The 27297-nt window shown below is 38.4% G+C and overlaps 5 protein-coding genes and 2 non-coding genes across 10 annotated transcripts; 3 read left to right on the forward strand and 4 right to left on the reverse strand.

The window, feature by feature from the left end:
* The first annotated feature begins 2793 nt into the window (after positions 1 to 2793).
* LOC101314220 (18.2 kDa class I heat shock protein-like) lies at positions 2794 to 4826 on the forward strand. 2 transcript variants are annotated; one of them, XM_004307551.1, is made up of 2 exons: positions 2794 to 3425; positions 4769 to 4826. In XM_004307551.1, exon 1 carries the CDS (start codon positions 2883 to 2885, stop codon positions 3351 to 3353), a length of 471 nt encoding a protein of 156 aa, XP_004307599.1. In that variant the 5' UTR covers positions 2794 to 2882; the 3' UTR covers positions 3354 to 3425; positions 4769 to 4826. The 2 variants fall into 2 exon arrangements, with proteins under 2 accessions (XP_004307599.1, XP_004307598.1); XM_004307550.1 differs by lacking the exon at positions 4769 to 4826 and adding an exon at positions 3626 to 3755.
* Positions 4827 to 7417: 2591 nt separating this feature from the next.
* LOC101314995 (18.2 kDa class I heat shock protein-like) lies at positions 7418 to 27023 on the forward strand. 3 transcript variants are annotated; one of them, XM_004307554.1, is made up of 3 exons: positions 7463 to 8105; positions 12353 to 12368; positions 27012 to 27023. In XM_004307554.1, the coding sequence occupies exon 1, from the start codon at positions 7600 to 7602 to the stop codon at positions 8071 to 8073; it is 474 nt and encodes a 157-aa protein (XP_004307602.1). In that variant the 5' UTR covers positions 7463 to 7599; the 3' UTR covers positions 8074 to 8105; positions 12353 to 12368; positions 27012 to 27023. The 3 variants fall into 3 exon arrangements, with proteins under 3 accessions (XP_004307603.1, XP_004307602.1, XP_004307601.1); XM_004307555.1 differs by lacking the exons at positions 12353 to 12368; positions 27012 to 27023 and having other exon boundaries at positions 7418 to 7974; positions 8044 to 8274; XM_004307553.1 differs by lacking the exons at positions 12353 to 12368; positions 27012 to 27023 and adding an exon at positions 8227 to 8258 and having other exon boundaries at positions 7463 to 8184.
* TRNAR-UCU lies at positions 9051 to 9123 on the forward strand. The gene has a single exon. It is a non-coding gene; the product is annotated as a tRNA-Arg (tRNA).
* Positions 9396 to 11163, reverse strand: LOC101290708. The gene is made up of 3 exons (XM_004308864.1): positions 10876 to 11163; positions 10399 to 10767; positions 9396 to 10037 (listed from the first exon to the last, which is right to left on the reverse strand). Exons 1-3 carry the CDS (start codon positions 11161 to 11163, stop codon positions 9396 to 9398), a joined length of 1299 nt encoding a protein of 432 aa, XP_004308912.1.
* On the reverse strand, positions 15253 to 19627 carry LOC101290900. Its single transcript, XM_004307556.1, has 2 exons — positions 19012 to 19627; positions 15253 to 15784 (listed from the first exon to the last, which is right to left on the reverse strand). The coding sequence occupies exons 1-2, from the start codon at positions 19392 to 19394 to the stop codon at positions 15547 to 15549; spliced, it is 621 nt and encodes a 206-aa protein (XP_004307604.1). The 5' UTR covers positions 19395 to 19627; the 3' UTR covers positions 15253 to 15546.
* LOC101314701 (myb protein-like) lies at positions 21271 to 24052 on the reverse strand. The gene is made up of 2 exons (XM_004307552.1): positions 23773 to 24052; positions 21271 to 22395 (listed from the first exon to the last, which is right to left on the reverse strand). The coding sequence occupies exons 1-2, from the start codon at positions 24041 to 24043 to the stop codon at positions 21470 to 21472; spliced, it is 1197 nt and encodes a 398-aa protein (XP_004307600.1). The 5' UTR covers positions 24044 to 24052; the 3' UTR covers positions 21271 to 21469.
* On the reverse strand, positions 26722 to 26794 carry TRNAE-CUC. The gene has a single exon. It is a non-coding gene; the product is annotated as a tRNA-Glu (tRNA).
* Positions 27024 to 27297: the final 274 nt, after the last annotated feature.

Here is a 27297-nt window from a genome sequence, read left to right on the forward strand (position 1 = left end):
CCCAGATCGACAGCAGGCTTAGGCCTAATTTGTGAGTGGACTTTTATTTGAAATAATATGCATGCTATGGTTCATGATTGAACATTTCCTTTTGTTGGAGTTTTGCCGTCAATTAATTTTGACGCTTTTATTTCTCTGAGAGAGAGTTACCGAAAATGGGATTTTCGGTGAATATAAATATGTATATATGAGAGAGTATGTATAGAAAATGCTAGCTAGCCATATGTGTCTGTCCACCTTAATGGCGTAGCATATAGCCGTATTATGGTGTGACGTGAGCGTTGGACGCGAGCGTAGTAGCCCTATTTGAGTGTTTAATTCATATAGGGGGTATGGACACATATTTATACACCCGTCTGTCCACCTTGATGGCGTAGTGTAGCACCGCATTAAGGCGTGACGTGAGCGTTGGACGCGAGCGTAGTAGCCCTATATAGACCCATAAATTTATATAGGGAGTATGGACGAGTGTAAATACATACATATATTATAGAGTCTGAGAGGCTCGATATTTTATGGGATAAAAGTTTTATCGTTTGCGGCATGCATTCGATTTTTCTTTAGAAATTAATTTGGGGAAACATAAATATTTTATTTATTATTTATTTTTGTCCACTCACTCTAAACGTTATTAAAATGTTTCCCCTGGGCCCTTCGTTTTAAATTGCCCAGTCTGCAGAGTTCGGGTTGGATCTAGTAAGAGACGAGGCATAGTCACCCGCTTTTCTGCCAGTTTTCGCCAGTAGGTTACCTGTTCAACCTACTCGTGTTTTCTTGCTTCCGCTTGTGTTTAGTAGCTCTGAATACTTTAGAATTTTTGTATATTATGTGATGTTCAGAAGTGTTAAATTAAGAGTGTATTATGAAATTTTCGAGTTAGGGTTGTCCATCTGCAAGGGAGATTTTCTTAATCTTTTCAGTAAATTTTCTTTAGAGGTGGTCCCCGCACGACTTACTCTGGGTTTCAGGGTGAAATTCGGGGTGGGTCGTGTCACTTTCTAATCTATAACAGTAGCTTTTTTAAAGTACAGAAGTAGCTTTATACATAATTATATCATTGTAAAAAGTTACATAATTTTAGTATTTTTTTAATATCTGTACTAGTATCTTTTCAACATGATAATAATATTTTGTATATACAATCAAAGCGTTTTCAACTTCTATGCTAGTATTTTTCTCAATCTCATATGAGTAGATTTTGTTACTGGTGGTAGTAGTTTTTGTTGATGGCGATAGTATCTTTTATTGGTTGTGGTAGTATCTTTTGTTGGTGGCAGTAGTATCTTTGGCTGCTGGTGGTGGTATTTTTTTGTTGCTGACAATAGTATTTTTTGTTGGTGAGAATAGTATTTTTTGTTGTCAGTGGTAGTAGTTTTCTTTGCCATGGGTAGTAGCTTTTGTTGCTATCGGTAGTAGCTTTCTTTGCTGATGGCAGTAGTTTTTTTTGCTATCGGTAGTATATTTTGTTGTCAGTGGTAGCAGCTTTCTTTACTGGTGGTAGTAGCTTTTGTTGCTATCGGTAGTACCTTTCTTTGCTTGTGGCGGTAGTTCTTTTTGCTATCGGTAGTATCTTTTGTTGTCAGTGATAGTAGCTTTCTTTGTTGATAGTAGTATCTTTTGTTGTTAGTGGTAGTAAGTTTTGTGGTCGCTAGAATCCTCACAGATGGTCGGCTGGAAAGTTTATCGGAGGTTGGCCGGAAAGTTCGTCGGAGGTCGGCCGGAGACCTCGCCGGAGGTCAATCGGAGACTATTTGTGGTTGTTGACTTTTTACATTAGTGACATTTTTATAAATATAAGAGAGAAATTCTAATTTTTTGGTTGGATGGCAGTCTGTAATTTTGTTGAACTTTAATACCTAATATAAGACTGTATTTAGGCTTGGGTGGACTTATGTGGGTAAAAATGTTTGGGTGGACCTACATGGGAGAAAATGCCTCCAAGTGGACTTTTATGTAATTGGCCATTCCTTCAAATATGAATTGATGAACGTGTATGACATGGCCACAATAATTAAGAAAATTAAAATTTAGAAATTTTTGAATTTTATGCTAAATGGAAGATTGATGAAGTAATTACTAGTGCAAAATGGATGAGAAATTAAAATTCAAAGGTTTAGAATTTCATATCGGCAAAAGCTGCAAAACACCGGTCATTCAAGTAAGCCAACATGTCCGTTTAAACAAAGGGGCAACAATGTAACTTTCTTTGACTTGGTAAAATCAGTTTTCACCAAGCCCACTGAAGGATAAAAATGTAACAATTGGTTTATCTTTTACACCACACTTTAACATGGGTTAAATAAGGAATCCCAAAGCAATTTCTACGAGCCTCAGTAGTCTGATTATTTAACATTCTTCTTCATTCCGACAGTACAATCACCACTAACAACCAACTGTTTCCATAACAATTTAATCTGCTTCTAGTCTCTTTTTCTGTTTTCAGGTCTGATCATAAGGCTAACGCTCATACACGTTTTGGTGGCCGGTACGTATTGCACCCTCATACACGTTTTGGGCCTAAACCATTCTGTTGCATTTGCTTGTCCTCTTCCTTTTGGGCCTGAAATGACTAATAGCCCAAGGGCATGCAATAAAATCTAGTCTATTCTTCTCCTGACACTAAACTCGGCAAGGGACAGACACGTATACCTACCAGACGGTAGTAGAAGATGATAGAATCCATTAGAACAATCTCGCACATCGGCTTCATCTTCTCTGAAGAAATAATGAAACCGCCTGAACCTTCTTTAGGATTCTATATATACCTCACTCCCTAGCTCCAGCCTTATCAAACAAGAATCAACCAAAGCAACCAAATCATCCGATACTATAGCCTACACCACCAAGTCAAAAGTTCAAAAAACCTTCATCGATCAACAGCAATGGCTCTAAGTCTCTTTGGCAATGGCCGACGCAGCAACGTCTTCGACCCATTTTCCCTCGACATCTGGGACCCCTTCCAGGGATTTGGCCCTCTCATGAACTCCTCCTCCACCGCCGGCGAAACCTCCGCCTTCGCGCAGACCCGAATCGACTGGAAGGAGACTCCGGAGGCTCATGTCTTCAAGGCGGACCTGCCCGGACTGAAGAAGGAAGAAGTGAAGGTTGAGCTGGAGGAAGGGAATGTCCTTCAGATCAGCGGAGAGAGGAGCAAGGAGCAGGAGGAGAAGAACGACAAGTGGCACAGGGTGGAGAGGAGCAGCGGCAAGTTCATGAGGAGGTTCAGGCTGCCGGACAATGCAAAGGTGGATCAGGTTAAGGCTGCTATGGAGAATGGGGTGCTTACTGTGACTGTGCCCAAAGCACCGGAGCCGAAGCCCCAGGTTAAGAGCATCGACATCTCTGGAGCCTAAATTTTCAAGATCTTCAGGCCATCACATCTTGCTACTTTTCATCATTGTGTTTTTAGTCGTGTCTAGATGGAGGTAAATTTATAATTTTTTCTGATGATGTTTTGCAAATTTGGGACATAATCTACGATGTGCTAGTTGGTGTTCTGCTTTTTCTGTTTCTTAATTCTGTATCTCATGTGGTGGTTTTGATTTGACCTAGTATGAGTGTTTTCGAGGTTCTTCGTTTAATTTTATTTCTCATCGTCGAAAGAATTGTTTGCTATATCTGCTAGGTACATATAAGCTGTTAACTTGTAAACCCTTGGGCCTAGCAAAGGATACCTCTCGTTACATGCGGTAACGTTATTATGTATGAACTTGAATAAATTATGAAGAGCTTGAATAAATTTAGGTTGTTGTCAGGTAACTTGTTATACCTCACTTTATAATATAATAACGTTAAGATATTGTGAGGTAAACAATCAAGTTCTAGGAGGGCATCCGAGCCGGATTACTAAAAAATAGTTCGTTATGTGTTTAACGCATGGCTCCGTTATTTTCATACAACTAGTAAGTTTAATACAAACAAATAATATTTTTTCTTTAAAAAAAATGACCGGTATTAGAGCAGAATAGTTAACGGAGTTAGAAGTTGACTCGAACTCTGTTTCCATATCTTGTTTCCTTTCAAATTTGGGATGTTACACATAGCAAAGCCCTGAAATCCTACTTCAAAGAGAAAAAGAGAAAAACCGTCAACATATATATAACGTTACAACTCAAAACTATTGATGAGATTTCCATACAAAAAAGTAGAAGGCAACACAAAATCGATCGATGATATACCCTACAAACCAAAGCTGGAACGACCTTCCTATTGGATCACGGCTCAACACTGAAACAGACGTCTCGCACTTCCGTGTAGTTTGCAAGGCATGGCGGTCCTCTATTCCTCCCCGACCAGTCCTTTCCTTAATCATTATTCGAAAGATTCAACCTTACTACAAGACCTTCTTCCTGCGCGAGACTATAGTCTATCGTTTGGCACCACCAACTCATCACCACGACGATTGGGGCAGCTGGGTGATTAAGCTCGAAAAGGACATAGACATGGTACTCATATGATAGTTCATCCATTCTCTGAAACTCCGTTCGAGATAGACCGGATTCCCAAGGCTTTGGGGTTCCAACAAAAATTAAACTTATTGGAGTTTCAAGTATTTGAACTAGGCAATTAAATTTAGTTTACCTCTTTCAGGTTTAAGGTGACATCTAGTCTGAAATTTTTAATTTCATCTGAATACCCTAAAAGCTTTTCAATGTTTAGGGTGACATCATATTAGTTCGAAATTTTTAATTTCATCTGAATACCTTAAAAGCTCTTCAATTTTAATCAACTATTAGTCTCACTTTTTAACCGTTAACTATGATATTAGGGCTCACTTTTTAGGGTAAAATTGTCATCTCAAAGACACAGCGATGTGCATCACCACAAAAAAGATTACTTCATCTGCTTCTCCTCCTCTCGTCCAATAATGGTGTCCTCTTCAATTTTCCAATTCCCCTCGTTGTGTCAGGGGCGAAACCAACTTAGTCTTGACTAGACTGGAGCCCTAGTGAGAATTTGAAGTCTAAGAAAAAAACCACATCACATCTTAAAAAAGCGATACGAAACCACTATTTTCTTATGGGTGCTGCCTAGCATGGAAGAGACGACAATGAGGGGCGAGAACTCTTTGTGAAAAAAGAAAAGATCGTAATGAGATCATGAGAGATAAGTGCGGTGTTTTTGACCCGCTACTTTTTTTTTAGAAATAGATATAGAGGGGAGACTTATCTATTTGGGAAATACTCATCTGCATCACTTCCCTTTTATTAAAACAAGGGCTGTGGTAAATTTTTTAATATATACATGTGTCTTCTTAATAACCACCGATAGGTAGTGACAAACAAAAACAATCGATCTTTTACAATAATAACTTACTGTTGTAGATCATTAATCAGTCTTGATACAGAGAATTGTAGTAGAGAAACAATGAAAAGAATTTGTTGACATTAAGGTGGTGATTAATAATTTTGAAGATTTGGTGCTCATAAAGCAAGTATTAGTTAGTTTATATTTATGTGTTTCTTGTATTATGTTTCATGTTGTATTTCAGTTTATACAAACACGTTTTAGAGTAAGGCTTGTTATGTCTTTATGTATGTTTTTTTTTTAATTAACCAAAATTTTTTCACACCATCGAGTTTTATCAAATTTTTTTTCATATGTTACAATTAACCCGGGTGACATTTTTATCCTGGCTCCGCCACTGATTGTGTCCCAAAGCCCATATACACTCAACTTCCACCAAACCCCATTTCACCACCATCAAATGCGATCAACTTAAGAAACAAAAAACCAAAGTGATCAACTCAAGAATTACATCTACGGGGGCTAAATTGAAACAATCACTAAATTTATAGGCATATGAATCTCTAATTTCAGAAATAGAGAGCGAGATATCGGAGGGAGAGTTGGTCAGGGAGGAGCAGGTGGAGGAGGATAGAGAGGTTCTTTTTGAGGATAGGAGGAGACGACGATCTCGACAACGTTGCTTTCCAAGAGGAGGTGGGTGACTGGAAGTGGGTCCTAATCATGGTTGACTGGTTGAGGAGGTGGTGGAAGAGGTCGTCCTCTGTTATTCTGGATTCATTCGAAGGTGGCTCTTTTAGTTTTGGGTTTATGGGATTGAGGTAGGGGAACAAGGTTTCGGGGATTAAGACTTCATAGTGGTATCTTTTAGTGAGGGAGTTTTCAAAGCAGGTGAAATGGAAATCAAGTTCAGATTTCAGCCATTTGAGAGAGAGAGAGGACGTCAAAGTGGACTAGGGAAGAAGAAGACGAGTATTTTTTTAAGGGAAAATGTCAATTTAGTACTGATTTAAATCTCTCATTTTTTATTTCAATGATAATATTTTTCATGAGTCTATTTTAATATAAGGTAATATTTTTTATGTCTAAATGCACAAATCTTTACGAAAGTCTTAACAAACTATATTATTTTAAGATTATTTTACCTCATCTCTTAAACATGCATATAGATAGAAAGTGGAAAAGAGAGAATATTTGGTCAGAACCTCACCGGACTTCGGTCATCGGCCGTCGGACTCTGGTCACCGGTCGCAGGACTTCAGTTGCCGGATTTCTCCGGTCATCGATAAGTCGGTTACTGACTCCCAGTAACTCAAATTTTCTCCGGTCGCTGGATTCCGGTCACCGGTAACTCAGTTATTGACCCCAAATAATTTGTTACTGTCCCCCAATAATCAGTTACTGACCTTCAGTAACTCAAAATTTCTCCGGTCGTCAGATTACGATCATCGGTAACTTGGTTACTAACCTCTAATAATCAGTTACTGACCCTCAATAATCAACTTATGTTAGCTTAATGTAATAGAAAAGAAGAAATATCAGCTAATAATCGAGTTACTGACCCCAATAATCGGGTTATTGACCCCAATTTAGTTACTGATCTCCAATAATCAGTTATTAACCCTCAATAACACTTAGTAAACAAGTTATTGATCTTAAGTTTTTTCTGTCTTGAATTGACAATTTTATCCTCAAAAGTGGGTTACAGTATCATAGTTAACAATCAAATTAGGCGGAATCTGTAAAATCTGGATCTTGAGTGTCTCACACTCACGAATTCTTTTCTTTCAGATCTGAATTGATGAACATGTATGACATGCCTATAATAATTAAGAAAATTAAAATTTAGAAATTTTTGAATTTTATGCTAAATGGAAGATTGATGAAGTAACCAGTGCAAAACGGATGAGAAATTAAAATTCAAGGGTTTAGAATTTCATATCATGGAAAGTTGAAGACGAAGAGAAACGGAGTTGACGACCGACAGCTCTCATTTACGATGTTGTGCGCGTGTCAGTGTCTCATTGGTTGAGAACACCACGTCAGCAATGTTGGGTAAAATCTAGTCTATTCCTCTATTCTTTTCTCCCGACACTAAACTCGGCACGGGACAGACACGTGTTCGTACCAGACAGTAGTAGAAGATGATAGAATCCATTAGAACAATCTCGCACATCTTCATCTTCTCTGAACAATCATGAAACCGCCTGAACCTTCTTTCTCATTCTATATATACCTCACTCCCATGGCTCCAACCTCATCAAACAAGAATCAACCAAAGCAACCAAGTCATCCGATACTAGCCTACACCAACAAATCAAGAGTTCAAAAAACCTTCATCGATCAACAGCAATGGCTCTAAGTCTCTTTGGCAATGGTGGCCGACGCAGCAACGTCTTCGACCCATTTTCCCTCGACATCTGGGACCCTTTCCAGGGCTTTGGCCCTCTCATGAACTCCTCCTCCACTGCCGGCGAAACCTCCACCTTCGCGCAGACCCGAATCGACTGGAAGGAGACTCCGGAGGCTCATGTCTTCAAGGCAGACCTGCCCGGACTGAAGAAGGAAGAAGTGAAGGTTGAGCTGGAGGAAGGGAATGTCCTTCAGATCAGCGGAGAGAGGAGCAAGGAGCAGGAGGAGAAGAACGACAAGTGGCACAGGGTGGAGAGGAGCAGCGGCAAGTTCATGAGGAGGTTCAGGCTGCCGGACAATGCAAAGGTGGATCAGGTTAAGGCTGCTATGGAGAATGGGGTGCTTACTGTGACTGTGCCCAAAGCACCGGAGCCGAAGCCCCAGGTTAAGAGCATCGACATCTCTGGAGCCTAAATTTTCAAGATCTTCAGGCCATCTTTAATTTTGTTGCGGTAATATCAAATAAGCTTGTGTGGTGTGTTTCACTGTTTTGTATGTTGTAGTTTCTTGGTGTGTAGAAAGTATGTTTTTTCTGTAAGGTTTGTTGGGTGATGGCCTGTCATGTATGTTAATCTTATATCGTTATTAAAAGAGAAGAAATTTTCATAATTAACTAAGCTCTTGTATGTGGATATATGGTTAACTTTTGGTTTCAAAATTATGATTTCGCATCTTATATTTGCGAGCATGAAACATTGTTAAGCTGATTCTTCATGATATATGAACCTGAGACACTGAAAGCACAAAATAAGGACCGATGCATTGTTCAGCAAAATGCATAAGCTAGCAAATAAAATCAAACTTGATATTGGGTTGCTTGCTCGAGTAGCAACCAATCTTCAACCTATTGGGGACAGAATCCTAGTTATTTTCACAATTACAAGTTCGGATTAGCAAACTGATTCAGGACTTCAATTCCATATGATGATGCTGGACATAAAAATGGGGACTTGGGAGGATGGAAAACCACCGTTTTGTTGGTAACTATTGAATGAAAGGTGACAACTACTACATTCTATTAATTGAACATATCACAGTAATCGAAAAAAGACGTTCAAACATGTCATCATAACATAGAAGAGCCACTTTGAAGTCTAAGCTGCCACGAAGTCTAGGCTGCCACAAACAACAGAAGCTACATTAACTTGTTATCATTGCACGCAAAATGAACACCTGAATGAAACTCATGATGCAAAACACACAAGAGGCAGCTAATTTTGGGTTAACCAAGCCAATTCTTAAATGTTATTTCTTGAATGGAACAAAATGGAAGGTCACAAGAGCCGCTGGCATGGTTTCCTCGTCCACCGGTACCGAGTGGGTGCTTTTCTGGTTCATCCCAGCAATCTCCATCGTTTATATAACTAGAAACTGGTGAAACAGTCAACGAAGCGCCCATGGCCTAATGGATAAGGCGTCTGACTTCTAATCAGGCGATTGTGGGTTCGAGTCCCACTGGGCGTGCTTTATGAGTTTTTCTACTGTATCATTATTTTTTCCTTTTTTTTGTTTTTTTGTTTTTGGTCCAAACGAATGATACGATTGATGATATCATTCTGTATAACTTTGTTGCAGTCTTGTGAGGGACTTCTACAACCGTGGCCTAATTAGGACGATGCTTCTCCTTCATGAATAGATCCATGATGAAGAAACGACATGTAGCGAAAGAAAATAGGTATTTCTAAGTACGTAAAAGTACGATATGGCCTATATACAAAATTTAATCAGACATGAATTTACAGTTCTTGGTCAGTACTACTTCCACTACTGCTCTCTGAATCATCATCATAAACATCAATGGCGGCTATTTTGGAAGCTCGCACTTTTGAAGATGATAAAATCCTGAACGGTAACTTTGCCTTGGTATTATTAGTCACCATCCCACACCCTCCTTCTTCCTCTGTCTTCAAGTCACCAGGAGGCAAGAAGCAGTCCATAGACAAACCCTTAATGTTGAAATCAACTTCCTCAATGTCCCAAACCTCTTCCATTCTAGTCCTCGAATGCGCTTCACTGCTCTCACCAAACCTCACCAACGACACGCTTGTCCTCCCGGAATGTGCGATGTTAACGCCGTCGATGGTTCTGTAGTCTTGGATGTACGACTCCATTGTGGTTTCCCAGAAAATGCTGTCGTTGCCGGAGGTCTTGATTCTCAGGAGGTGGGAGTCTTCTAGTTGGACTAGGAGACCTGTTCTTTGGCTGAAGTATCCCCAAACGGTGTGTCGTATTATCTCTACGTTGCTGCTGCTTCTTGCTCGGAGCGTTGAGGGTTCGGCTTCCACTTTAAGTATGAAGCAGTCTTCTTCGTTGATTGGCTTCTCTCCAATACAAACTGAATTGCTGAACAAATTTGCAGTTGACCTTGGATCAAGTCCCTGTTAAGCATAATAAAATTTAGGATGAGATTTTTGTGCAAGTAATAGGAATAATTTTAATTCTTGTATAATCCATTGACTAAGAGAAAAATTGTAGCAACGTGCAAGACACAAAATATTAGCACAAACTAATTGGATAGGGACAGTCAAACATAAAATTCAGGGTCTCCCTAGGACAGGTTAAAAAGATTCAAAAGAAAGCTCACAAATCACAATGGGCATCAAAATTAGTGACAAAAGAAGTCTCCTAAGTAAGCTTTTGCTAACTTTGATAAATCAACTGCATTGTGTAATCTCAATCAATTTTTATTAAGGTAACTTTTAAGCCAAATTTAGCTAAGAAACTGATTATGATCAGTACCTGAAGGAGGCGTCTGAGGGGACGAGGCGGGCCTCGAGAAGCGTGGGAGTGATGCCAGGGGGTTTGTCGCCAAGCCACCTTGCCATCACTCCCGGCGCTAATCTTGCAGCCAGACACCACCAGCTCCAAGCACCATAGCTCTGGCCTCTTCTGCCATAGTACAAATCCTCCCATTTCACCATTTTCAAGTGATTTCAAGTTCTTCATCTTTCTCTTGGGACTATTTAACTTTGCTTCCCCAGTACAAAACTCTGAAGCTGCCATCTTCACCTTTCCCATTGCATACATGCTGTCTATAGAGTTCAAGGCAGTCTCCCCACCCACTGCAGCTATGTATTGCTTCACAATGTATTTAGCCATTGAAGCTTCCTACACATCATTCATAACACTAATAAGGAAAATGGACCATAACAGGGTTAATTCTATAGACTATGAACGATCTAGCATGTTATGTTGTAAGACTGTTGATATACTCACAATAGGCTGATCCTTGATGTTGCGATTGATGAGTTGGTGATCGTTGTTGGGAATAGTAATAGGAATCAGTGGTGCTCCAATAACTCCGAGCAAGAGCTGGATCTCTGCGCTTTTGCTTCCGAATACAGTTGAATGCTCGGTGTTTGATGATTTCATCCATGACTTCATGCCCTGCCATGAAATCTTAGGGCTTTTGTTAGTAGGAGAGAATATCTCTTCTGGGATTGGAACCTCCAGAACAGTTTCCAAGCCGTCTTCACGGTCCAAGTTGGGACAAAGCTTCCTCATGATGGATGGTGAGAAAGAGTAGTAACACCTTAGTAGTAGAGAACTTGGGGGAGAGTTTAGAACGTATTGGGTTTTTTCTAAGAGCTATGTAGGATTAGTGGTAGTAGTATATACTAAGAGGAAGATGGGGATGGGTTTTTGGTATTTGATGCATAAGGAGGGGAATATGAAGTAGTGTCAAGGTGTTGTTAAAACATTACCAACCGACCAATGGCCCTCATTATAACGTGGTTCTCTTTGTCTATGTCGTGTCTGCACGCTCACTCTCCCTCTCTTTGATTTATTTTGTTTTGGTCTTATTTTATAATCGATGTGGATTGATATCTAGATGAAGTGAAATTCAATACCCTATGTCAATGGTAATATAAAATATGGGATCAACTAGGCAGTTGTAATTGTAAAGCAACCAAACTTACTGTGCACTGTAGAAGCAAGAAAAGTAATAACAAGACATTTCATTGAAAGATTTTTGCGAACACCTTGGATTGTATTTATATACTGAGTTAACTAAAGTCATTTCAATTAATGCACAGAAAAGGGAAAGCAAAAGAGGATGTGGTAGATTCCTATCAAACATCACATTGCTGCCTTTGACAGCAGCATAAATCAAAGGCAATGATACACTTTTACGCATGAAAGAATATGAAGAATAATCACACTCTGAATTCGATTATGATCATTGAATTCAGGAGCATGCAACCGACATTTTCATTTGGAGCGTGCAACTATGGTGGTTGAGACGACACTCAATCTATTTGTGTTCCATATTATTCTGCATTAGCTGTATCTGGTTCATGCTCTCCTGCTTAGGGTTCTTAGTCTTTTGTTTAAATTTTATTCCTTTGGTTAGTGAATGAAGCAAATTGTCGTTTATAAACCAAGAAACTGGAAGATACAAAGCTCCTGAGTTAGGCGCCTATAAATAATGGCATAGGGTTATGGGGATTGTGACACCTGTTTCATAATGGCTGCAACAATAAGACCCTTATGTACTCAATCATGTCATGCACGTTCGTATGAAATCTATGAGGATCATTATTTTTGTTTGATACCTTGGATTATATACCTTGTATGAATTTATCCAATGCTGCGGTGACTAGGTAACAATCTTGTTATAGATATATCAAATCCAGCAGGGACTAGAATTTTGAACTATAAGATAAATGGAAGATAAGGTATCCAATCCTAGCTTCATTTTTTTTTTGGTTATCCAACATAAATATATTGTGTTTTTGAGTAAATTGTAGGAATGCATCATTGTAACAAGAAGTGGATGAAGACTGTCCTTACCTCATCTTACCTTTATATATGTTAGTGAGATTTAAACTTATAATTTCAACGAAGTCAGTTAGCTAACCAACCATACAACGTCTCACGAACATTAAGCAAGGAAGAGTGTAAAGAGGAAAGTTATATTCTCTGTTCTTTTTCATCCATTATTACAAATTATTCTTCTGTTGACTGAGTTTATACTTTGAGATCATTGATTCTCAAACTCACTCTCAAGTCTCAACCCTACCTCTTGAGGATCAAACGCTCTTGCAGTAGTGGAAACTCATTATTTATGATTGATCAACTGAAGTTTCTTATAATAATGCCTATTGATCTAGAGAAAATGATCAAATCGCCTTTTCGGTTTTGGTTAGAGCCACTCACAGTTTGTTTGGAAACATCAATATATAAGAAGTTTGAAGACGATCATCATCAGTAGTACTCCTTTTCTTAATACCAAGCTCCAAACATGGTTGTTGATGTATAACTGTCCCAATTTTCTTATACTTGGACTTCGAAGATTTCCATATATGACAACTTCAAGACCGTTCTCTTGAAATTTATGACTCTTGCATTGTTCTTTTTTAGCAAATCATGTTAACTGAACTTGATCATTAGCATTGACTTGCATTTTCATCAAATATCTATGTAATGAGGAACTGTCTTGTTGTTAGAAGTTGGATCGAGCATAATTATTATTAAGTTGAGTTGTTTTGTTTTTCATCGCTAAATTTTTCTATTCAGCATAATTAAATCTTTGATCAACGATTGACCAAACGAACATTGCTGAATGAGGTTATAGCACAAGCTGTTAAAACTAATTATTCTTACACTTGAGGTTCTGAATTTCAATTATCTGGCTTCTTCCAATATTGCTAATCATGAAAGAAAAAGAAAATGCAGGCATCATAATACTGCCAAATATCACTCCTTGATTTCAGAAGGGTATCTCTGCACTACTGAATTATTTCAATTTAATTGTTTTCCAAATCTTGGGGGTAAGGGAATCATGAGGATACACCGCTTGGTGGAAAAGAGAATGATAATGTAGAATGATATAATAATGAATCATAAGAAATAAACAAGAATCTAGACACCAAAACAAAGAACATGAAAAGAAGACTCAGCAGCACGAGCTTTGTCCCTAGCCTATTAAGGTTGCCATCGCTAATCACGGCACCGCGGCGCAGCACCACTCGTGCATAGACTTCACTTGACCCTGTCACCAATTTGTTCTTAATCTAATTCATTTCGATCAGTCACAGACTCACAGTCTTTGTCCTAAGACCTTACAAGTCTTTTTCTTCCTGTCCAAATTTACTGTCATCATAAGCAAGATGACCCTGCACTGATCTGCTGTTAATATGGTTTACCAGAAAACATACTGAAAAAATGAGATCTATAAACTAAATAATCATTTCATATATATATTTTGAGTTTTGATCATCCTTAACTCAGGTTACTAATTATACAAGGAAACCTTTTACAGATTACAGGTTGATAAAGAACAATAATCAGCTTTGATTATCATTAGAAGCACGCCACCGACATTTTAATAGAGCATTTCGGCTTTATAGATTATATGGTGGTTGAAATGAGAGACCATTCTCGATCTAAGTCTGTCTCCCAATTTGCATGTTGCTGCTGCATTACATTAGCTGTAAGCCTGTGACCTCTCTACATTCTTTCTGCTTTGCTTGATTTTCAAATTAATCTTGTTTTTGTTTTTGTTCTTCTAATGAATAAGCATCATTGCCGTTGTGATCTTTAAGAAAACAAGAAACTGAAAGGTACAAAGCTCTTCTGAATTATATGCTATAAGTTTTCTTAATGGGAGAGGTTGGGATACCTAATGCTGGATCTCAATCATGGCATGCACGATCTTATGAAATCCATAAAGAATTATTCTTCATCAATTTTGTTGGATTATATCTCTTTTATCCATTAGATCGAAGACGAGGTAACAATCTTCTTGAAGACGTTCAATGGATGAGAAATCTGGTCTACGAAAATGAAAGATATGCCATGCTGTCTTTGGCATTGGTATTGTTCTTCTCAGAAAAGCATAAGGCATCTCTTGTGTATGGCCAGCAGGCCCCAGAAGAGTGTTCCTTTTAGAACGGCTTTCCAATGATGTCAGGAAATTATGAGAGATCATACACATAGGAAAAGAGGATAAAACTAATTTTGGATATCATCAATAAGAACAAACAACAAATAAGAATATATTTGATAGTGATTCAAGTGAGCTCCTACCACGAGCTATGTCTCTGGAAGATTGTGATCGCTAATCACGGCACCGTTTGACGCAGCGCTAGAACTCGTGCATAGAGACCATGCTTGACCAATTTTCTAATTCTGGTCTTTCCCCGGAACTGGTATAGTCATTGTCTTTCTATCAGCTGATGTTAGATTTCTCAACCTCTAGCTATGTCCTGAGGTTATATGATCTACTCTCGAATCAAATATGGCTATCATATCGCACAGAACTTTTCCAAGATAATATCACACACGAGGGATCCCTCAAGTCTTGTCTCAATTTGCTCTCGAGCTAGATTGATCAAGAGACAATATTGGTGTTTATAACGTATCTTAATCCATCATCATCACTCTCAATATGCTTAATGACAGAACTACAGAAACCTTGACCGGTTCCTTGAAAGCTAAGAGCACTTTCACTCAGAACCCCAACTAGTTTTAGACTGTTTGATTTGCTTTCTATACTCAAGTAGATCAACTTTGACATTCTTTGGAACTAACTGCTTTGCAGACTGGATCTCTATCTGGCTTATGCAGCTAATACAAATACCAAAATGTGAGAAATAATGGCAATACCATGGAAGGCACATGCCACAAATCTTATATATATTATATTAGGTGGTTGTTCATCCAATCTGGCCAGAGTAAAGCATCCGAAGTTATCATAGTACAACAACCTACTGGTGCTAATCGAGTTGCGAATCGAATTCAACAACAACATAAATTACAACAACCTGCTGAAGCTAGGCTCTACTAATATACAAACAACAGAGAAGACCGAGAAGAACGTTACTCCAGAGCTGGTAAGGTGCTTGTTTGTTACCTCTATCATCGCTGTAGAATAATGCCTTCTTATGAGGGTACATTGAAGTGAAAGAGCCAAGAGATGACAAAGGCGAAGACCATACAAGCTAGCAAGAAGTTGAGGAACCGATGACCCTGCCAGAAGTTTCGGTTCTCTGCTGGCTGTGTAGCGGTAACTGGTGCTGGTGGCATTGCAGTATCATTTGCTTCATTCCACTGCTCTGCCAACTCAGCTTCATTCACCCCAGCAACATTGCGTGCAGTTGAGCCGCATATCTCGCAGGTTCTACAATTAATTGATAATATTTTAGAAATGAAGTTGAGAAGTAATGATATACAGAAAAAATGGCAAGTGCAGCCCAAGGAAGCATGTGATAACTGATAAGCAACTTCAATGTTTTGGCCAAGTGCTAAGAGTTATTCAATCTAGACCAAAATGAATTTGATAATCTAGATAGCATATATGTAATGCTGCAAACAAATAAACAGTTACTTAAAAAGTCATTTCCCATACTGTCTAGGAGGGCTTCTAGATTAGGTGTTGTCAATATAATGCAAAAATCCAGCTTTCTACAGCTGCAGTGAAGTCGAGTCAATACATGTATCATATGAAACCACAACTATGGTCTGGAGGGGACAAGTTATCATTTACTCAATACTTAGTTAGTCACCAAACCCACACATCAGGCTACAAGATCTTCCTTAACATTAAGCATTGATTCGAAAACCACAGAAGAAATGAAAATTATTTCCAATACGAACCGCCTATATGTCATTCCCTTGAGGAATGAATAGCTATATAAAAGTATGATACCCTCTTATATTGCAGACTGAACAAAATCAAGGCATATATATACACCTAACATGATGTCAGAAAAGATGGACAAGTTGAATCAACTAAGATTCTTCGATTGACAAGTATATGTAAATCCAATTAAACTGCAAACAATGTATACCAAATCAAGGTAAGATACAAGGCATACAACTACAGTTTTCAATAATGCAATGTTAGAGCAATAACAATTATCTTTTAACAAGTGGCTTCTACCATATTCCCTTTACTAACATACTGAGCAAAGAACAGTAGTTACAAGATAATGAGATGCAATGCACTTTGCAGTTCTCACTTCTCATTAATACATAAAATAGATTATCAGCTTATAGCAGAAAATCAGAAAAAGAAGACAGAAAGAATTGTGCAAGCAAAGTAAAATTTATGTTTCAGTTATGTTTCCATATTCATATTAGTCCTCAACCTTAACTCCTGTCTCCAAGTGATTTATCCACTCAAAAAAAAAAAAACCTATAGCTTATAGGTGAGATAGACCATGAAAGTGAAAAGTAGGAAATGAAGAAAAAATAAAATATATATAAACAACCATTTTGTTCCCTCAGTCATGTTCACCTAGTCAATGACTGACCAAGAGATTCGTGGTCAGTCACCATTGGATTTAAATCCAAGGATGGGGAGAATTATTTTTTAGTAGAGTTGTTTTGTTCTCAACCCTTGAATGTTAATCTAATGGTGACTGACCATGAATCTCTTGGTCAATGACTGACCATGTGAACACTACTTGATATCTCTACAGTGTCACATTGTTTTAATTGTGGGTTCCAGTTAAATATGCATTTTAAACCATATAGCTGTCAATGAGTCGGGGAACATCATTGTAAACCACTTTCTACTCTGCTCCAATCAACACATCAACGGTGCTATGATGAAAAGAACAAAGCTGATTTCGAGATTGGAAAGAAAAATGCTAGATAAAACGCAGTTTGAGTGCTTCCATCAAAGTTGAATATCAGGGAACATCAAGATGCAGTCCTAACCACATTGGTTTTTGCAAGGGGAGAGCATATGTTAATAAATAAATAAAAGAAGGAAAATGCTAGATAAAACACAGTTTGAGTGCTTCCACCTAAGTTGAACCTCAGGGAACATCTAGATGCAGTCCTAACTACATTGGATTTTGCAAGGGGAGGGCATATGTTAATAAATAAACAAATATAAGAAGACTTTTTTTATATATCTCTACAGCTTCCCATTATTTTCTCTTTGTGTCATCCAGTGCAGTATGCAATTAAAGTTATTGAGTCCCACAATTGTTGAAAGTCGATATTGAATCTGCTCCAATCAACAAATCAATACTAAGTGAAACAAAACTGATTTTGGGAACTGAAAAGAAAATCCTAGTGGTTCCACCAAATTTGAATCTCAGGAAACATATAGATGTCGTGGTCCAACTCACATTTGTTCTTGCCTGACGTAAGAAGGAACAATAGGCTTCAAATCCATATTAATAATGATATGCCAACCATTTAGAGCCTGACTGAGGGTTCTGGAACAGATTATGCAATAACCAGCTTGAGGAGACGAGGGAATATAAGCATGCGCACTACTTTTTGAAGCAATGGACATGTAAGCATGGGCAAAATGCCGAAATCATATTTTTTTTATTTTGCCAAGTAGTACATGAAAAAGTTGTCCAAAAAAAAAAGTAGTACAAGAAAAAGGAAAAACACCCAAAACGATTAGCCAGAGTAGATAATTTTTTGGCGTTTGCAACATGATGACCCCTGAAGTTTCATCAACATTTGTTATCATAATGAGATAATTATTTCCACATATATATCTGACCATGTAATGGATTCTACATAGCATATAGAAAAATCAAAGAGCACATCTCTACTGGTGAGTCATGTACTGTAAACTAAGGCCGAGTCCAATCACATGCTACTTTAGACAGGTCAATCAACACGAGTTTCCACTTCATTTGTGGTGCCTGTATCAAGACAGACCACTCCATCTGGTGATCAGTCACCATGTTACTAGTTTACTACTCTTAGTATAGACTATGCTAATATCAGAAAAAGGAATTGGTTAAAAGCACTTGACTTCCTAAAAATATCTAGCATGAACAGAAATGTGCATAAAAATGTTTTCAAGCTTATGAAAACAAGTTTAGTAAATGGACAGCAGACTCGAATGACTTCGGTCAACAAATCATATCAGCAGTGTTTCTGCAAGAGCCTAATTATTTGACTTCAATAAACTAACATCATCAACCAGGTTGTCGAAGCAAGAAAAGTAAGAAAGAAAAGGTTGGCAAAAGCAGTGAGTGAAATGCTAACGTGTTGGTGTTCAACATGGAATGAATGGAGAAGAATCAAATTTGCATAGTTGGAAAACCATGCAGGACGGCTAGTGCTTCATATTTCCTCTTTATTAATGTTGATGCTATGCTTTTGCCTTTATAAAGTAGTACACATTGTATCCTAATTTAAGTTTGCACTATTCAGTTTCTCATATTACTTCCCCAAAACACAGAACACAACAAAATCAAAGATTCCCAGAAGAGTAACACAACAATCAAACCCAAATAGCAAAATGGGTACACAAGCATGGCACAGAATCACATTCCATGAACATCAAGTGAAAACCAAAATCTGGGTAAGCCCACGAACACAAAAAGAATTCAGCTTTATGGGTCTAAATTGGTAAAAAAAACTTACTTGTTACCCTTGATCTTGAACCAGGCCTCAGCACACTGTTTATGTGCAGCAGCCAAATCCTCCTTACAAGAACACCCCAACTCAATAGGAATCCCAGATTCATGATTAGTTGCATCCATACTCAGATGACAAATCCTACAATCCCTCTTCACTCTTGCCACGTGGACCTTCACTTCAGCAGGCACCCCTCCACATTCCAGATCCACCTCCTCCTCTTCTGTAGACTCCTCACTCACATCCACAATCTCTTCACTACTCCCAGACACACATGAGCTCCTCCTCTGCTTCTCCTCCTCCTCTTCCTCATCTGACCCGGAATCCGAGTAGCTCCGGCGACCTCCTTGCTCAACATCAACAACTGCAACTTGGGTTTTGGATGCCATTTTCAAGACCCAGAGAGAGAACCAGAATCTTCATGTAATGGCTACTCTGAGGGCCTCAGATCATTAATGCTCCCCAAAGGAAGCTCAAAGGTGACTTCTTTCAATCCCAAGCAGGGTGCTTTTCTTATATTTTGAGCAACTGACTCACTGTTACTACTGTTGGAGCGGTAGGTGATCCCAACCCTCCTCCCCTGTCTCTCTCTAGCTCACTCACTTATTTTTCTGTGTCAGAGACACTCTGAACAGAAATTTGAGGAGGGAAAAAGATCAAGGAAAGATCTTTATACGCAAAAATAATACAGTAAATATTTTGCAATGGGCAGAGGAAACATGTAGACGCTTTATTTGTGTGCCCCAAACCAAGCGACTTTTGACTCGTACTCTGCTTTTTTGGTTATATTTTCGCTAAGTTTAGTGCCTTTTTCGGTAAGCCAAACAGAGAAAATATACTGTGACATTGCCACTCTCATTGAGAACAGTAAAACGCCATGTGACACAATTTTGATTACTGATTCTCTTTCAGCTTTACCAGCATTATAAGCACAAACTCTATAGTATTACACTACTCAATTAGCTTGTGTTCATTAGATTGTATCGAAAAAAAATTAGATTGTGTTCATTAGATTTGTTCTAAATGAGCTACAAATAATATTTCGAAGTACAATTCTAAAGCTGAAAACCGTCGATTTAATCCGTCAATATTGTGTGTTTATTTAAGGAGCTCTTTTAATACAGACTGATTACGAGTGATTAAGCTTCCGGCGTTAATCGGAAGAAAGAAATAATGGGAATTTAGTGAAGGAAGTGATTGAGGTGACCTGAAAGGACTGTGCTCTGTGCTTGCTTTTTTATCACACAGGTCAGTGGTCACAGAAAATGTGTGCCAGCAAAAGCAGATGTACACCTTTGTCTTGTTCCTATGTTGCTTTTTTCTAATCTACTTCTGAGTTCACTTGCGTAACTGACATGACGACCAAGTGACCAACAGTCTCTGTTTTCTAGTTTATGTATGACCACCAAACCCACCCTGAGACCCAGTCTTGTTTCTGAGGCGGGTCGAGTTTACCTTAGAGCAAATGCATCAATAGTGTAATTTGGGGGTTAGATTGAAGATCGGATCGAAAAACATTATTCATCAGTGAGAAATTCGTCCGGGTAAGATGTGGGTCTCATGTGGAGTCCACCTAACCGGATTAATACATAAGGTAATGGATTAGTCCGGATCAATATAAATACGGGGCTTATACACGTACCATTTTGCATATAGTGTTGGTCTAAAACAATACAAATGTTAATATAAAAATATTTTTTTACAATGTACATAACAATTAGTCATTAGATTGATCTAATTGTTATATTATCGAGTCAAAGGTTAAAGACTAGTTTAGATGAATAGTATATTAACATGAATAACACGGGTTGAAAATCGGTCAAACCCACCTAAAATGGGTGCTACCATAGATAAAGACCGTAACTTCGAGCTTGCCCAAAGAATTGATTATTACCATGGTTATTTGGAGGGTATTTTCGACTATGAAAGTATAGTATGTGACATGGAAGGAGTTCTCAGTTTGATTCAAGAACAAAGGTGGGGGCACGTAATACATCCACAGCTGGTCATCATTGTTCATGATATTTTCCTGATCTGAATCATTATTCACCATTATTTGAAGGTGACTTTTTACCTAAAGTTTGCAACATCATATATCAAGCTTTAGTAAAAGTTGAAAAATTGTCACTGAAAAAGGGTAGAAATACAACAAGGTAAAGAAATTCATGTGGCACTTTAAGCCATCGTTTTGGTTTCCTGACTCTAAATGGGAGATGCTCCAGGTTTTGAACCAAAACGGAGCAAGTCTGATATTGTAATCTCTGGTCAAGTTCATATATATTCAAAGAGAAATTGAAGCATTGGGTAGAAACAAAATCCTCCACAAGCAAAGAGGGTAGTCCTCATTTATATCTTGTTGTAACCCACAGAACTCTGAGATTCCAAAAAGTTTTCTATTCATAATATGCTGTAAAATCAACCTGTATATTTCTCCTCCCATGATAAGGAAAACCAGTGATGACTTCTAGCTCAATCCCTTAACTTCAGTTGGCATGGCAAAAGTTTGTCTAGGCATCTGGGTTGAAAGCATTTCTGTCATCATACCCGTCATTAGCCTGTTCTGTCCATCCACGAAGCGCATGTGGCCATTCATCATATTCATTTCATAATACCCCATTTGCGGAGTAGCAAGTGTCCCTTGTGAGAATCTCTGGCTTGCTACATTCTCTGCTACTCTTATTGTCTCACGATTCTCAAGGCCACTCTTAATCCATGCAACATTGTTCATATCTGTAGCACAAGAGATGAATTCAGGGCTGGAGAAGGAGGGAGGCTCCTCATAGTCAATAAACTCAGGCCCCAACAATGAGCTTTCAGAATGCACATGCCTTCGATCACAGCAACCGTGGCCACAATGCAGAGGAACCATAGGCTCATTGCAATCACCCTCAAGTGAGTTGCAGAAGTCTAAATTTAACTTAGATGTTTGGACCAAAGGGCCAGGAATTGGGACTGGCCTTGGAACAACGGAGCCATTAGAAGAGTTGTAAGCACTAAAAGCACTGACTCGTGCCACTGGACGACAGAGGGTGGAGTCTTCTTTTAATTCAGCAACAAGAGTTGGATTATCTTTCAATTCAGTTACACCAACACCGTCCTGGTTCTGGTTAGAGCTGTTGTCTACTATAAAGACTTCTCTTCCTTCAGGAATCCTGACTGAACTGATATTGCCAACTGACACGGTTTCTTCAGAGGATGTCTTTGATCTCTCTACGCCACTGTCTTCCTTCATGTTTCTAGTTCGAGGGATATACTTCCTCCCACGCTTTAAAGTAGAATTCCAGTGATTCTTAATTGCATTATCTGTTCTACCTGGAAGGAGCTTTGCAATTATCGACCATCTGTTCCCATGAGTGGCATGAGCTGCAACTATGATACGATCTTCTTCATCTGCATCAATTAAAGAACTAGTTACAAGTTTGAAAAAGCATGTATGGAACAGGGGATGGAAGCATGTATGGAACAGGGGATGGAAAAGTATGCATCATCAAAATCACAGAAATTCTCTCTTAATGATGGCAGAAATGAAATGCTTTGTAACCTGAATCACTTGCAACATACGAGCAAACTGATAAGAGGAACAAGGGGAGTGGTGACAAGAAAAAACTCACACAGAAACACAATCATTAAGAACGGACATGATACTGATACTAAATCTTAATGGCAGTCCCAAACAACAACAAAAATCCACCTACATTTTAGCTTCTAAAGTTTTATTCCTTGGAGGTTGATAATTATAAATATATTGAATAAAATCCATAATGATACAGCCAAAGAATACAAGAACTTTAAGATAGACACAAATGTTTTACATTAACTTGCTCCATCAGAAGTATCACGCCATAATAAGTCCTCCAGAACTTTCAGCATTTATCAAAAATAAGAAACTCAGCCTTATTCATATTTTAAAAGGTAGCCGAATAACATATAGTTCTACCTAAATAAAAAAAATGCCGAATCAAGAGTTCCCTCAAACCAATACAAAATTGCAAAGTTTAAAATACTAAAAACAACATACACGAGTATAGATGTCCATATGAACTTAAAAATAACCACAATAGGAACTTTCATGTTCTATTTTGTGCACAAAAGATAAATAAACACAGGAGCCATCATATGGTTTAACAATTACAGTCACCTTCAAGTTTCACCAAAATTTAAACCATTCTCATACTACATTAGACTAAATGCATAAACTCTCTAACACTTACACAACTAAAACTCATCAATTCCCTCGCCTCTCACTGCTACTCATAACAATCTAACATAGTCAAAACTAACAAGTTTTAACAAAGTATGTAGTCGGTGTTCGACTAAACACAAGTATTTCCAACAAATGTAACGAGCCACAAAACTCACTCCATAACTAACCATCTCCAAACCATTCCATAACCGAAAGTTTCCAACTTTCTTCACAGAATGAACCACAAAGACAATGCAAATACAGAAGCAACTGTCACTCTAGATAAACATCAGTAACCAGGACAAAGCATTCAGCTATGATTCCAACTGATTACCAATCCCAATTGCTAATCAGCAACAGTCTCTCTATCCATTAACACACTAGAAACATTCATCATAACAATCCCAGATTCCAAAGTCACAAACTTTCTTCAAAAACAAAACACAAAAGTAACTTCTAGTTGAAAATCAGTACGCAGAACAAACAATTCAGTATTCACTTGATCAAAAGAAATTTAAAGACACAATCTTTACTGCTTAAAAAACCCAAAATCCACAGAAAACCAAAGAGCAAATGGCGGTTACCGGAAAAAGGTTTGCGCTTTACGCCGGGATTGAGCTGATTGCACCACCGGAGCCGGCAAGACTTGCCGGAGCGGCCCGGAATTCCTCTGGCGATGACGCTCCAGTTTCTGGCGCCAAACTGGGTGACCAGCCGAGTGAGCAGCTCGTCCTCTTTCGGTGACCACGATCCCCTCACTTTCCCAGCGGCGATCTCACCGCCCTCATCGGCGTGTGGCGGTGACGCGCCCGGCTCGGCGGGGTTGGGAGGAGCGGCGTCGTTTGGGAGTGTCATTTTGATTTTGAGGTTGTTGGGTTTGTTGTGTGTTTCGTTTTTAAAAGGAACCCAACCGCTCTCACACCAACCTGCCTCTTTTAACTGCAAATGAGATTAATTCGGGTACTGCGTTTTCCTCCTTGCTGACGTTTCGGATTCCGGTTTTTAGTCTCGCCGTTTTCTTTTCATATATGTCCGACGTGTCCCGTGATCCTTGGACACGCAAAACGTCCCCGTCTGGTTGTTGATTGAAATTTGGGCCGTGGAATTGGGTTTTGGAATTGGGTACTCACACTCATGAAAGCCCTAGTGCAGCAGTTGTAGTCCTATATTAATTCTTCTGTCTAATGATATTGAACGCTAGGAAAGTTCTATCTCTAGCTGTGAATCTGTGATCCTACTTTTTCTCCAGTCTAAAATTCTATCGTGTGAACAAGTATACTCGTTTTCTTAGGATTTTTCTGTATTCTGCATGGAATAATACAAATAGGAAGGAAAGTTCTTTTATTATTGAAGTTTCAAACCCAAAGTGAAGATAAAACGAACTAGATGACTCCAACACATACATATGCCTTGTCCAGAATCTGTGTGTTTGGCCACTGCATTATATGAATTCAGACTGAATAAGCAAAAACGAATTACCAGATTAGTTAATGTCATCCTTCAGTAAAAACTGATCTGATGTGAAGTTGCAAACAATCTTAGATAAAACAACTACCACGCATGGCTATTTTACAAGTAGATTATTGATTAATTTACTTTGCCTTGTAGGCTTGGGAGCTTGAAAATGACACAAACCCTTCTAAACTCTCCTTCTGTGTGTCACATACATCTGACCTGTCGGGTCATGCCATTCAAAATAGTTTATAGTATGGATGAATTGATGACGACATTGAGGTCTAACATTTTACTAATGATATAATTTTCCTACCTATATCTGTTCATGTATTTTGTAAGTTTCACTAAATGGATTTGTTATTAAATGTTCAATCTACCTCAAAAAGATTTTGAAAAGCGACAATTACATAATAACAAATAATTTATGGGGTCGACCTTCTCCATCTTTCGAAAAGAATTGATAACTAAACATCTAACAAATTGATTTCACACTCCAATATACGCTTTTGTTTTTGCCACTAAATAGTAGGACTCGATCAACTTTCTTTTTTCCCAGAACAAACATCTAATATACTCCAATGCTCCCTTTATAGAAAATAATATACGTCTAGGCCAATGATCCTCTTAAATGTAAGCGTGTAGCCGTCAGGTATATAAAATAGAATGACCTTAATCTTGGACCATTTCAATTATTAGCTAGATGACTCGTATTAAGGTAAAGATGTAGATAAATGTGCTTAATCTTGTTTGCTTGTCCATCTTTCCTTTGTCCTTTGGCTTATATATAACATTCTCATTCTAGATATCCTTATATAGTTTTGCCTCTTCCGCAAGCAAGTCAAACACACCAAAATCCATGATGCGGATTCTTTTGAAAGCTTCTCTAAATTTTTGTTTTTCATTTCAAACCTCTAATTTGACTAGTCTTAATTGGTTAATTTGATGTATTATTCTCAGCAGGCCTTTCATTAATATATAGGTCTATATCCTCCTTATCTCTTCCATTAATCAAACCAAAGAGATTTTCCAACCCTGAAAACACTCGGTTTGGACAGAATGTTTAGCCCTTTCAGCTGTGGCAATTTTAGCCAGCAGGTAGATGATGATGAACCTGTTACTGATCATAGTCCATATTCGACGCCGAAAAAATCAAGACCAAGAAGAAGCACTGGCCTTTTACATAGAATGAATAGCAGGGACAACAAGAACCCCTATGCAAATGTTGGCCTTGAGAAGTTCTCTGCAGTTATGGCCGAGCTAGAAGAGAAGAAGCAGCAGATCTATGCACAAACAGGCTCTCAAGATGAAACCTTAGTTCACTTCGTGTACAAAAAACCAGATGACAGTGTTCCTGTCCCGATTGTGGTTATTCTCAAGGACAAGAAGGATGACAAAACCAAGAGTGGTGGTAGTAGTCCTCATCGCGATGAAAAGCATGTTGTAAGTACCAACCGGACTACAGAAGCCAAGAAACATGTGACAGCTTCCGATGAGTTAACTAAGAAAAGGGTGTACAAGAAGCGCTCGGACGTGGGGATGATGATGCCTAGTTTTTATCTTCCGGTGGCTGTGATCTTCATTCTGGTTCTGTTGGCCGTGTTTGGGAGATCTATTGCGATTTTATGCACCTCTATTGGATGGTACGCAGTTCCAACGTTGAAAGAATACCAAAGCTCAAGTACTAGTCCGAGATCAAGAACAACAAAGAAGAAAAACGAATTTATTAGAAGATTGAGTGACAAAAAGATGGTAGCTGATCAGAGATTGTTAGCTTCTCCGAGAAAGTGACATGATGCAGCTGGGTCAGCAGAGAAGCCGGTGATGATTATTGACTTTGAGGTTTCTTGTTGGTCAGGTTTGAAGTTTGAACTAGCTTAGATCGATGAAATATTTGCTTGATTCGTTTGTAAATGTAAATCACATGCATATATACCCGACACATGTAATAGATTGGATATTGTTCAGTGTAAATTATCAGCTGAATGTAATTTTAAGACTGGGGATGTTAAAATTTAGCACTACAGTTTCCAGATGATCATTTAAACTTTTCATTAAGAGAAGCAAAAAAGAAAAACAGTTTCCGTTGCCGGGACTTCAACCAGGGTCTCTCGGGTGAGAGCCGAGTATCCTGACCAACTAGACTACAACGGAACTTGTGATGATGTGTAAAAGAAAATATACTAATCCTCCTCTTTGTTTCTTCCTTTTTAAACAGATCGACAATTGCGAGAACAATTCATATATTGTTGTACACACGTAGTGTGGTCTTCAGTGATACAATTTAGCTACAAAATCTACAACAAACAACATTTGACCTAAGAATCAACTTAATCAGTTAACAAGTATTATGAATTATTGTAGTGTATAGGTCCTGTCTCTAGTTCCATTCAGGATTATATCAAACCGTAATAGAGTATTCTGTTAAAAACTTAAAAGAGTTTATAAATCTAATGCGAAGGAGTACTGTGTCCTTTGGGGAAAAATGAAGGATAAAACCCCTTTGATGATATGGTACAGTTTTGCACTTTTACTAAGCATGATCCACGTAACAATGTTTATTAGACAACCAATCCCATGCATCCAGACAACAGCGGCCATCTTCATTTTGGCATATTATGTCTAGTTTCTCACATCCAGGCCGATTATATATGTTG

This window comes from Fragaria vesca, linkage group LG7 (genome assembly GCF_000184155.1).
Source record: "Fragaria vesca subsp. vesca linkage group LG7, FraVesHawaii_1.0, whole genome shotgun sequence".
Classification (NCBI taxonomy): Eukaryota; Viridiplantae; Streptophyta; class Magnoliopsida; order Rosales; family Rosaceae; genus Fragaria; species Fragaria vesca.